Source organism: Aplidium turbinatum, chromosome 14 (assembly GCF_918807975.1).
Source record: "Aplidium turbinatum chromosome 14, kaAplTurb1.1, whole genome shotgun sequence".
Lineage (NCBI taxonomy): Eukaryota > Metazoa > Chordata > Ascidiacea > Aplousobranchia > Polyclinidae > Aplidium > Aplidium turbinatum.
Genome location: NC_137485.1, coordinates 20,590,753 through 20,603,587, shown reverse-complemented (window position 1 = coordinate 20,603,587; position 12,835 = coordinate 20,590,753). Strand labels below are relative to the sequence as shown.

At 35.6% G+C, this 12,835-nt stretch overlaps 1 protein-coding gene across 1 annotated transcript in view; it reads left to right on the top strand.

Annotated features, from left to right (window-relative positions):
* Positions 1 to 8,479: 8,479 nt before the first annotated feature.
* The window catches only part of LOC145782722 (calcium-activated potassium channel subunit alpha-1-like), a 50,032-nt gene continuing 45,676 nt past the window's right edge, over positions 8,480 to 12,835 (top strand). Inside the window, exons 1-5 of the mRNA XM_082594478.1 lie at positions 8,480 to 8,671; positions 9,039 to 9,190; positions 10,107 to 10,293; positions 11,655 to 11,716; positions 12,610 to 12,703. Of these exons, the coding sequence (XP_082450604.1) occupies positions 8,618 to 8,671; positions 9,039 to 9,190; positions 10,107 to 10,293; positions 11,655 to 11,716; positions 12,610 to 12,703 (549 nt within the window). The 5' untranslated portion in view covers positions 8,480 to 8,617. The remainder of the gene's footprint in view (positions 8,672 to 9,038; positions 9,191 to 10,106; positions 10,294 to 11,654; positions 11,717 to 12,609; positions 12,704 to 12,835) is intronic.

The following is a 12,835-nucleotide window of genomic DNA, read 5'->3' as shown; positions in this document are numbered from 1 at the left end:
GTAGAATGACTTCGTTTGTGGTTGGTGTGGAATAATGGTGTTCATTGATTCCCTGACAGTAAACTCTTGCTTCCATCTCATGGTCGAAGCTTGTGCTGCTGAGAATCTGCGATCGATTTGAAATAAAAATAATAAGCTAACTAAGGTACTTGAAAGAAGAAATTTCGTGTTTATAAAACATCAAAATTACAATGCTTAATGACGTTAAATCGACGGAAAAACTAAGATTCTTGTATGCTTAGCTATTATTTGCACGGTTTATTGTTTCTATTGATTTCGAGAGCTGCGCATCTGCGTCGACGTTTAAGCAAATTGAAAATTGATTACATTGGTAACCTTCCCTCACCCTTCGATTCTTCGTTTGCAATGGTATGCGTAATAGCGGGTTGTTAAATTTTTTCTTTCTTGGTATGAAAAGAAATGCAATGCATAGCAGTTACTACCTTTGAATTAGTCCAGGCTATCGGGTTGAATTTGTAAATTGGTACATTAAACAGTAGGCTATCCAGTTGCTGCCATGCCAGATACTAAGGCTATATGGCCCTGTGAAAACCACAAAAAATGGAGCATTGTGAGTAGTCCGCTTATTGCAGCAACTCTACAAAGAATATGAAAATGAGTGTTGATTGAAAATAATTAGTAGAAGTAGAAGAACTTGATGCTAATTTCTAAATGAAGAAACGTCGTTTATGTCTTGAGCACAGTGGTAACTTTGAACAAGCCTCGAGTGCAAGCTCACAACTAGAACAGGTAACAAATAGACCATTTGTAACCTACGTGGTAGCCTAGTGGTTTCTAAACTTTGTTTCACGAAACTACTTTTGTAAACGAATATTTTGTAGTTGTTTGTTGGAAACAGGGGAGGGTAGAAGATAAAGAGACACGTATGGTTTAAAACTAATTGTCGGTTATAATTTGGAGTATTGGAGTGTCTGGTGATTTTGAGATTATCAATAATTTGGTCTTTATAGCGTTTTTTCATATTAAACTCTTTACCAATTGAGTTAACATTGAGCACATTGCATATTGTATAAAAATGACATTAAATAATGCAATATTGCTGTACAGTAAGCATCTTTCTTTACGCCAAACAAGATTATCACTGAACGTTGGCCCGAAGACACTTCCACATTATCAAATCTGGTCCACTAGGGAAAAAGTTTGGACATTCCTGGATTAAGCGTTATTCAAATTTGTGGTGACACCATGATTTTAGTTAAAGATTAAGATTTAGATTTAATTTAAATATTTGTATTTCTGGAGTATTTGTATATTTGTATTCCTCTTCCCTCCCAACCAAATGGGTCACGCTACGCCACTGTATCTTCCGGACAGTTATGTGAAGCTGTATTGAAAATTTTGTTCATGTTAATTTATAAATCTTGTAGCTTATGTTTTAATAATGTGTTAGAAAGTTAATGATGGAACTGGGGTGGAATGATGGAAGACTGTCTTCTATCCCACCATCCAAATATTCCATCCCTTTCCATCCTTGACATTTTCCATTTTCCATTTCATCTTTTATTTCATCCCATTCCCTGCTGCTTTGCGCCTTGAGCTTATCACAATGCAACAACATATTTGGTTTGTTTGTTAATAATCAGCGCTTTTACCGTTGTTAGCTTTTTGACATGATAACTTAAAAGAAATTTCTAAGAGAGGAAAAGGACTGAATGTCGTCATAATTGTTGTCAAAGCAACTTGTCTTCCAAAGACGATTTTTACAATAGGACAATAAGCTATTGAGCGAATACAAAGTTAAATTATTTATATCTTCTTTCCGCCAACATTGTTTAAAGTGAAAACGTTTGACTTCCAATTCGTTTTTACTTTAGTCATATAGCAGTAGCCTACCTGCCTGAACAAAACGACGAACAACGAAACTGGCCTCTAGGCCTACATGAATTTAGCAGCACCAGGATCGTACCCACATTCTACTTGTAAATGTTATTTAATAAAAAAAAGTGCATTTAGAACCCTTTGGTTACAAATAGATGTTTTGTTGTTACAAATCAACGATGGAAATCGACAAAATCGACAAAAAGATTATGAGAATGCAGTGGAGTAGCAAGAAATAAAGAAGGTTTCCATAGTAACTAATTTGATGTTTTAAGTTTGCGATGTCATCTCTAATAAATCTTTCTTTTTTTCGAGAGGCTGTAGAGGTAGGCTTTGAGCTTGGCTAATGTGTAGCTCAGTGGCTCACGCAGAAAATTTTCATGGGTTGGCAGAGGTGTTGAAAAAAAAAATTGCATACCATTTTAAACGCAACCAACATTTTCTTCAGAGCAGAAACGAAACTATAGACGTATGGCAAGTCACAAAACGTATTGACTTGTAACTGCGCTGATGATGAGGGCTACAAGATGGTTGAGCAAGCTTCACTAACATTACAGTTTTTGTTGGTTAAATCTATACTATGCAATCCACTGACCATCCGGAATGTGGCCGGTGTTGCCTGTGGACTACAAAGACGTTTTTCATTAAAGTTACGTTAGATTGCATCTCGTAGCAAAGTGGCATTTTAAATAGGCTACTTGTTGTAGAGCTTTGCTTATACTTTGCGACAGAACAACGTCTGTCAAAGATGATAAAAATCTCTACAAACCCTGTAAATTATTATTATCATTCATCAAACGAATTAAATATTATAATACGGCTGCGTCTTGTTTGAAATACAACAGTAGCCTATATATGAAGAGTCCAGGTGCAAAACGATCAAACTACCAAAACCAACTTTTCTAGTAGGCCTAAACTGAAAATCAAGTTTGAGATTGATCGTTTTTTGGCTGAACCCTGTTATTTCAAAGCCTTATTTTGAGATCGTTTTGCCGCAAAAAAAAGGCTGCTACATAAAACTTTCGCCGTTAACAGAACTGGAGATGGTAAAATTTAATCACAAATAATAAATAATGGAGTTTGATCATTATGCACCTGGATTCTTCATATCTTAAAACAAACAATTTTTGAGCATTCTCACGTTTTTTTTTTTTCTTGGCGCTTTCTGCCTTGTAAGCTACGATTCTCATGCAATGATATTTTAGATCTATTTCAAGCGCATAACAAAACCAAATTGCCACGACCCACGATCAAAAAATCAAAAAAGATAAAATAAATTTTCGTCAAAATGAAACAACAAAATGAAACAAAAAATTTGCTTTAAAAACCTTTCAATGTAACACTGAGGTTGATCATGCTAGCGAGCTACCCCAACAAGCGGTGGAAACTGCTACTCACTAAAAATAGGTCACCCATTAGCAAAAACATACCGATTATTATTCAAGCAGATGGTTAGTCTGTGCCCACAATGCCCTAATTTCACTTCAAGCAGCCCTACTAGGCTTATAAACAACAAGGACATGCAAAATTTTAACTAATTTGAATTCAGTTAGCCAACTAAATTTTTCACTTTTTAGTTCTGTCACAGATAATTTCTTGGCTATTGCTGTATCATGGCACAAATACATTTTTAGTAACCCGATTTGCATAAAAATTATTAATAAGTTGGGTTAGTGAAGAAAAACGGAAGACAACGTATTTACATAAAACTATAATAAAAAAAAATTTCACGAGACTATATCCATTCCCCATACCTTATACGACAAATCAATTTCCTGCATGGAAAACAACTTAGCCTGCGCCTACAAAGACATACCGGTACGCTGTTTAAATTACACACTGATGCATCGTAGGCTAATTAGTTTATTGCCATTAGCCAATTCTTCAATTTCTATTCTTTTATCGCCAATCCTCAAAAGTGCTTTCTTCAATCTCATTTTTGTTACTGGCGTGACCAGTTGGGAGCAGCTGAGTAGAAGATCAAATGGTCTTTCGTTGCTAATCAGATTGAATTTATTAAGCATGGCCTACTTCTGCGTTCCTGTATGTCAGGGGTGTTCAAACTTTTTCACAAGTTGGCCAGATTTGATAATGCAGAAGCGCCAACAACCTCTGACAATCTCGTTTTGCGTAAAGAAAGATGCATCGTGTGCGTAGCAATATTGTAGGCCTACTATTTTATAGCCATTTTCATACAATAAAGCAATAAACAGGTTTAAGTATCTTGTTGTAGCCTATACAAATTAGGGTGTAACCTAAGCTTACTATAAATATAAGTTAGCCTATGTGTTTTTTTTATCATAAATTAACACATCCAGAAACTTTGTAAAGCACAGCTGTGTTAATGTGAAGGATGAAACTGACGTATTGATATTAGTAGCTAGGTCACGTCGTGTTCGAGGTTTGAGATAGACAACATGTAACATTAAATATACGATGTAGGCTAGAGGAGAGTCGCTCAGTTTTGATCTCAAGCGGTTCAAGTTTATAACCAAGAACGTCTGCTCACACAAATAGGCTATGTTAAACCGAAGAAGCTCAATATTTTCTTTGCAAAGTTACTCATTTCAGGAAATTTGTTTTCATCCAGCTGCTGGTTTTATCAATTAGTTGCAGGTGAGCTAGGATATCATCAATTATTAATTATCAAGGTTCAAGCAAAAAGAAGTGAATAGCAATAGGCTATAAGCAGTGGCGTACGCAGGATTTTCTCAAACTTTTGTTTAGCCGGCTGCGGGTAAAAAAGACACGAAAGAAAGATGTTGCTGTCGGCAGAGCCGTTAAGAGGGTAATTTTAGCCCGGTAGCCTACCAATGAGCTCCAAATTAAGACATTTACAAGAAAAAACGCACTTCATCTAAACCGACAACACGAGGTTGTTTCTTGACGTTTTCGGGCCCTTAGAAAAGTTACAGGCTCCTAAAATCACTCCGGGCTCGAGTCCAAAATTACCCACTGGTTTCACAATCAGCGCTACTGGCTGTCGGTTTCGTAAAGAAGCTCAGTTAGCTGCAAAAGAGCTGGAGCCTCATGTAGGGTGGCAATTGACTAGTAGACCGTATGGTCGTCTCGTTGTCTCCCTGTCGGTATGGGAACTTGTGTAACTTTTGCATTGTGTATATTAATTGCATATTTCAAACATGTAGGCTACCTATGTTCCTGTTACCGTACTGACAAATAAAACATTGATTGATTGATTGAGGGTTCAAACAGAAAGAAGTGAATAGCACTAAAAAATGCGCCAATTTCTTGTAAAATTAATAAATCAGCATGTTAGGCTACATTGGTATAGCCTACAAAATGTTTAGAAAACAAATAGCCTACAAGCCGTCGCTGAAACGTCATCAAGCAATATAATCCCGTTGAAAATATAAGCATGAAAACCCAAACTGTTAAAAAAGAGGACGTTTGAGCATTTTTTAGTGTCTTCGGAGGACAATTCATTTTTCTTGAAAAATTTCTGAAGGATGGGATGAGGGCATGACTCCGTGATTGGTTATAAAGGATGACTAGGCCTCTGATTATACAGATTGTACTTGCTGATTCTGGTTTGTAATAATTGAAGAAAAAGAGACACAAATGACCTTTCTAAAAAACGAACATGCTGGATCAAGATAACACATCATCAGTTTGACATAGCCTATGAGGTATAGTTTTCAGCTGATCAAGAAAAAAGAATATGTTCAACCGAATCTGGTTAAATTAGGAGATTTACTGTGCTACGCTAGAAGATGCGGAATTCTAATCGAAAATTGTTTCTCTGAAAAACTTTTTATTCGCTGCATTTTTGCAGGTGGAAGAAGATGGATGAAGAATTTTTTACAGAAACACAAGTTTCAGATAGCCTTTGGTTACACCACTGCCATAAGCACTCTTGATAATGCACCATGTCCTATCTTCTTAGCATTGTCTGTTTGGACAAGTTCTAAAAATATCAGTTAAAAGCTTAGCCTGAATATATGTTGTTGTTTTTATTTTTGTAATTTTTTTTCATTTCCCTTTTATTGTAAATTTTTCTGAAGGTGTTGTGACCTTAGGCTACCAATGTTAGGGCTTTACCTATTTACCAATTTTAATTAAAGGCCACGAGAGTGAGGGAGCACTTAGATTTAACTATTTTGAACAGAAGAAGTGCCATTAAAGACCATGTATTCGATTGCCAATCATGTTTAAACAACAAACCATCCTTGAAATCTTTTAGAGTTTTGCGTAAATGTTTTACCGAATTTGACACTAAAATCCACGAGGCTTTGCTAATAAAATCATGCAATCCTAGCCTCAATACGCAGTTGTTTGCCGCAGGTGCTTCTTATTTGCTTAACGTCTTTTGTTAATTCATCATATGGTGAGTGTTTACCTCGCGGAATTAACCGCCATGTGATGTGCCTTTCTCCTCTGGTTTGCTGTTTCATTCTTATGCATTTCGTTTTCAATTTAGTGTGAAGATCAGTTATTTATTTTAATGTAGATGTAAAATCAGTTATTTTTTCGTTACTTGAAAAGGGCTAACATCTGTATGGCCGAAAACGTTCGTAGATAGTTATGTTCAGTTTAATATATTATGTTACTGTAAATGTCGTGTGGTTGCTTGGTTTCATCTGTTTATGGTTGAAGAAAGTCACCTCTTTACCAAAATTGTATTACCGATTTTCTTTTAACCCATTACTTATTTTGGTTCCAAGCACGTTTTAGCATTCGTGTTTTGGAACTTCTACCTTTTTGTAGACCTTAGTTATGTTGACGTGTTGTTCTGTGATGGTCAGAAATAAAAACAACTGAACTGAAATCAATCCAATCAGTAGCAATTGGGCTGCAAATTTAAAAAACATCTGGCAACCTTGGCCGCTGCCTTGATGGCTCCACAGCTTAGCTCAGGCTCAAGTAAACAGGTAGCTTAAGGAGCTGATTCACTCCTAGTCCTAGTTGTCAGATGGTAGCCACTTTAACAAGTCGAAATTTTGCCACTGAAATTGACTACAATGCAACCGCCACGACCATGCCAATTTTGGCATGTTGTGGCTACCTTGTCAGATACTCAAACAGTTACCGTACGTTAGTCGTAGTCGTATTTTGTTTTTTCAATTTAAAAGAGCATGATTGTCTGATCTTTTCCTTGTTGTTTTCCAGACGTTTTTTGTGTGTTTTCATGGCGTCAAAGTCTATTAAATTGGTTATTCAGCTTCGTTAGATCTGTGAACCCAAAAAGTTTCAAAATCCTGTAAGCTAATTTGTTTAGCTTGGTAGCCTACCTGCAACACATTTTTTTATGTTTTTCAACTTCTGCAAAAGCAGTATGAAATAATATTAAACTATCATACGTAGCCTAACACCATCCACAGCATGGAATGGAAATGACTTTGAACATATTAATGACGAAAAATGATATGAAACAATGACAAACTGACTCCAACACCAATTGTCATAGACATTCTGACAAAAATAATGACACACTGACTCCAACACCATTCATCATACCACATGACCAGGGAACTGTGTTCTGAAACCTAGTGGAAACTACTACTACCACGGCGAACTCGCAGCATCATGCTAAAACATGTCATTTGTATCTACATTTGTGAAGTTAACAATAGTCATGCTGCTAATCTCAATCAATATGTGAAACTCAGTCCATTGCAAAAATACTATGATATTACTTGGGCATGCCTGTACCCCATTTAGTTCTTTCAAATATCCTTGTCTGTCATCAAATTCAGCAGTTTGCATTTCTGCATTCCAGTGTTCTGGTATAATTGGTGAAAAAACTTTTACTTGTCGAATGCCACTCCTTTTTTTAATGCCATAGTTTGGTTACCGTACCATAGAAGAATATTACAAATTTCTTGTTTAATTCTAAAGCAATGAGCAGTTTGTTGTAATATTTGCTTTTGATCATGTTAGTGAAAGGTATGGTAGTGGTTCGCCATAGGCATTCTCATTGGTGAAGTACTTGTGTGGACGAGCATTTAATTTGTTTCAACTGCTTTGGCCTTATGTTTAATTGTTGAAAAGTTTATGTTATCTAACATAGAAAGTAACCACTTGATGCACGCCTCTTGGTCATTAGCCTTTTGGTCATTATATATTTGAAATAATCTATGTTTTATTTTTTTCTCTTGCCTTCAGCACTAGCAGTGCTGTGGCATAGAACTTTGTAAGTTTTATTTTGTATGTTGTTTGCTCTATTGATGTGCATTGTCATTTTGCACAAAACGTCAGTGGAACAATAAAACAACTAGTATGTTTGTGCTTTTACTTTTGCATTCATGAGATGTACCGGTACATTGCAGCTATTGCTAGAAACGATAAATTTCTGATAATCACCCAGACTTAAACCCAATGTGGTATGTATACTGTGCACTGTGCAGGCTAGAAATTATGGTGACCTACTGCACTCGATTGCCTTGTGTGGCTTGCTAAATTCTAAGCGATGAACAGAGGTGGATTTAAGAACTCCCTAATATAAAGACAATTAATATATACTAGGCTTGATTATGCACTTTTGTTTCAGCATTGTGTTTTACCGTATAAAAAAATAACAGCTTAAAAATCAACAGAAACGTCATGAATTGCTAGTTGCACCACTGGAAAGCAAATGAAGCTTTCTTGTCTTGATTTGACTTTCTTCAAATGGATGTAACATTGCATTATAAGAAGCGAAAAATTTTTAAAGATAAAACAACTGAAAGAAACTACTGTATTGTTGATTTGTAATGGTGGCTTTGTCATAGCTGGATACAGTTAAAAAACATTAAGACCGCATTTATCACATTTCTATATAATGGAAGAACAATGCAACTGCAGCAACTCTCAGATCTTTTCAAGTACAGCATCGGTAAGTTTTTCTACCCAGAGAAATATATTGAGGCATAAATTTGTTGATTTTATTTTCAAAATAAAGCGATGTTTTACATTAAACTACTGCACCTTTAATATTTTGTATGGTGCTTCCTCTTCCTCGATTATTCCTACCTTACATTAGCTACGTGCTACCTTACATTAGCTACATTAGCTACGTGCTACATATCTAAGAAAAGAAATGTATGAAATGATTGGAAATAATATAACAAACAAAACAACAAAAAAATTATAAAAAAGTGAGAACTAAAAAAACATTTTTTGCCAACCTTAGTTGTGATAAGCAAGACACATGATGCGGGAATTAATTTTTTTAGGTAAGAGATTGTGATGTATTTTTACAGATGAACCCAGTGAGACCTTCCATATCCAGTCCATGTGAAGATACTCGCATGTGGTATGCATTTGTGGCTTCATCACTGATAACATTTTTTGGAGGTTTAATAATGATATTGGTATGGAGAGGATTTAGTTATATGTGCTGCCCAGGATATGGGTGAGTTGTTTGTCAGTTTTACAGAATGTTCCACTTGATAAAAAACTAGTTAATGTGGGGGGTCAGAGCATTCTGACATGGTCAACTTGGTGTAAGACTATTAACCGCAGCTGACCTGGCTTAGGGACAACTTGCCTCATGGTTCATCTTACCACGATACAACCATGATTTGTTGTGGTAATACGATAGGCTTAAACTCTTCATCTCAAGACAATGAATAGTTTTATTTTGAAACCTTATTGTGGGATGGCGCAGCAGATCAGGTGCTCGTTTTCCTTTCATGCGATCCTGCTTTGATTCCCTGGCTGGAGTGGCTGTTGAAAAATACCACTTTACTCAGGGTGTTATGAATTGGGTGGATTTAGTTGCTGAAGAAAGTGCAGGCCAGATAAACGGGCCACCCACCCTAGTCTCGTCAATCTCTACTGCTGCATACTTTTTAGTCTCAACACAGAGCTTCAAATAACCTCAAATATGCTAGCCTGTTTCATCTCATAGTGCCTTTTTCTATTGTACTTCTTACAGTCTGTTGGCAAACTACCCAGACAGCAAAATCCGTCATTTTTGCATTGATTCTACAATCTACATCTGCAGACGTTGAATCAATGTAAAAATGTCGGATTTTGCTGTCTGGGTAGGCACACACAGTTGTTGCTATTTTTACTAAAAACATTATTGTAACTTCTGTTCTACCTTCTTTGAAAGCAACCTCCTTCCTTATCCAATTTCCTTTTCTTAATTGCTGTATTTATGCAGTTTTGCGGATCTAGCAAAATAAGGTTCTCTTCTGCACGACTGTAACACAGTATTACCCTGATATAGAGCATGTATTTGAATAGCATTTGTAATTTTTCTTTTGTAAATTGTAATTCAAAACCGCTGAAATGAAAATTCCTTGCATATTTTTGACATCTAGGCAACCCGGATCCAGCAATACCGATAGTGAATTCTTCTCTGAAAATTCTGATGATAGCAGCAATGAATCAAGTTCGCTGAGTAAGAAAACCGGATACAGCCATGCTGTGGAAGTTGGTTGGATGACTGCTGTCAAGGATTGGGCAGGTGTAATGATATCAGCTCAAACTCTCATTGGTCGAATTCTCGTAAGTATTTTATCATATTGTACATAAAATATATTATTTTGTAAAAAGTTGTGGCTATTTAAAACTGATATGGTTTGACAGCTTCTGGTGCATTAGGTTTTAACTTTATTTTCATTGATGTTCTAGACCAGCAGGGTTATATCTCAAGAATTGCATATATGAAAAAGTTATGCATGAAAAGTTTTTTTGCCTGTTAAAGTTTTGAAAGTTGCCACCTATTTGTTCATTTTTCTTTATGAGTTGTTTCCAATATTATCTGCTTGTCCTGTCAAGTACTTTAACTTGTGCAATTCCTTTAAGCCATAGCGAATGATAAATGTGCACATTCGATTTCTTACTGAAACTTTATACAAGCCATCCTTCCTTGCTTCTTAGAGATGGGCTGTCCAGTAAAGCATGGATTCGCAAGTAGTGAAACACGACTCTAATTTGAGTCTGGAGATCATCCTCTCTGGGTCGCAAAATATTTTGACCTTATTATGAATTTAATTAGCGCGTGTGAGAAATTTTTTAACAAGGCTATTATCATTTCATTGGTTTATTACGTTGAGCCGACATGTGATCAAAATGATTACTGCATTCCTGAGCTGTACCGATAGTTTTGAATAATGATTCTAATAACCGAAATTAACTAGAACAACGAAATCATGAAACTGGAAATTGTTAACAGAAGCGAAATTACCGCTTAACTCCTCTTGATGTTGTAACTGCTTGGTCATCAGAAAATTGCACGTTAATGTGGCATCACAATGTTACAGTCAGAATATATTATTAGTACGGTATTAATGTAACATAAATATGATTGTAGTAATACGATTACAATCTGCTTATTCGCTAAATACCAGCAAATCGTAAAATGCTGACAACGCAAACTACTACAGCACTGCAGTAGCTTAATGTGCATTAAAGCGTTAATGTCGCTAAAATAAGTTTTCAAGCGCAAATATTTTTACACTGAGGAAGTTTTAACGAGAAGGAGCTTATCGAATACAGATCAAGACTGTAATAGAAGAACATTTTTAGGTTGTCATCTCTAAAATTATAGTAGACCTAAAATTGATTAGCTTTCTAAACACAGAGCCCATAAATCTCGTTTGGAAAACTAAATACAATCATTTACTCTTTGATGTGCTAAGTTTCATACAATGTTGTGCAAGAAAGTTATACTGTGAAAGATAGTAGCCTACCTAGTACCTATTCATCTTAAATTACAAGTATTTTTTTACAAAATTATATGTTTCTGGAATGTTTGGGTCGCGAGAATTTTGGAATTTTTTGGATCTCGCTAGAAAAGAATTGCAGACCTCTGCAGTAGAGTCGGCCACGTGGATATCTATTAATTGTGGGATTGTTGTTTACAGGTTGTAATGGTTTTCGTATTGAGTATCGGTGCTCTTATGATCTACTTCATAGATTCCTCTGAGTAAGTGTATTGCACTACATTTTGTATTACTGCCTTTTCTTACGTTTATAGCACATTTGGCATGTTGTGATTTAACATGAAGTGTTTTACACCGTATTGTGCCAATGGTTGAATTATAGAAATTTGTATATATATAGCCTACAGTATATTGGCCAATAGAATCAAACAAGAAAGAATTCTAAATTATTCTCATTAGCCTACAGTATATATATATATAAAACAATGAAAACTATTAATACTACAAAAAGTGCTCAATGCTAAGCAAAAAGCCAAAGCAGAGCGAATTTAATCAAATATAGTTATTACTATATTTGATTTATATTTTTATATATATATATACGCCTTTATATCTTACCATGCAGGTCGCCTGATTGTCCCGTAATGCAAAGACTAATTTATTGACATGATTGGTTATCTTTATTTTTTTTTCTAAGTCGATCATTCTTTATGCGTAACGGTATAGCCTACTGTACAGCATCACCATACTTCGAGTCATAGCGATGGATGGTCCATGGGATGCGAGATGTATTGAACAGTGAGATTACATCATTCGCTCGCAGAACATATCTGAAAATGAATAACTTTGGCAAAAATGTTGAATGTCTTCGACGGTTTGCGTGTCATTTCTAAATTTTGCTAATTGCTTTACAATGGTACCTGTGCTAATGAAGTTTGTTAACCCCATCCTTGCCGATGAGGTCCAAAGAAATTGTTTTTACTGAAATGTGCTCAGGCATATTTATTAAAATATTTTTTCAATATAGTCTTTATTCCATAAAATATATATCTGTCTTTTAATGCTCGTGGCTACAGCGCTACATGAAATCTCATTGTCGCATTCACTCCGTTAGATAACCCCAAGTTGCAAATTTCATAACAAAATTTGTTTTTAGTCCCATTGAAACATGCAAAAACTTCTTCAAAGACAGAACCCTCCAAATTGATCTAGCTCTGAATATTTTCTTCTTACTGTATTTTGGACTTCGCGTAAGTTCGATTGTTTTTTAAAACTAATGAAATTGATTGAGTGCTTGTACATATTATGGAAGTATTGACTGAAAGATTGTACAGTTAGATACACAAGGTTTTGATGGAAGTGCAGTTGGACCAGCAAACTGA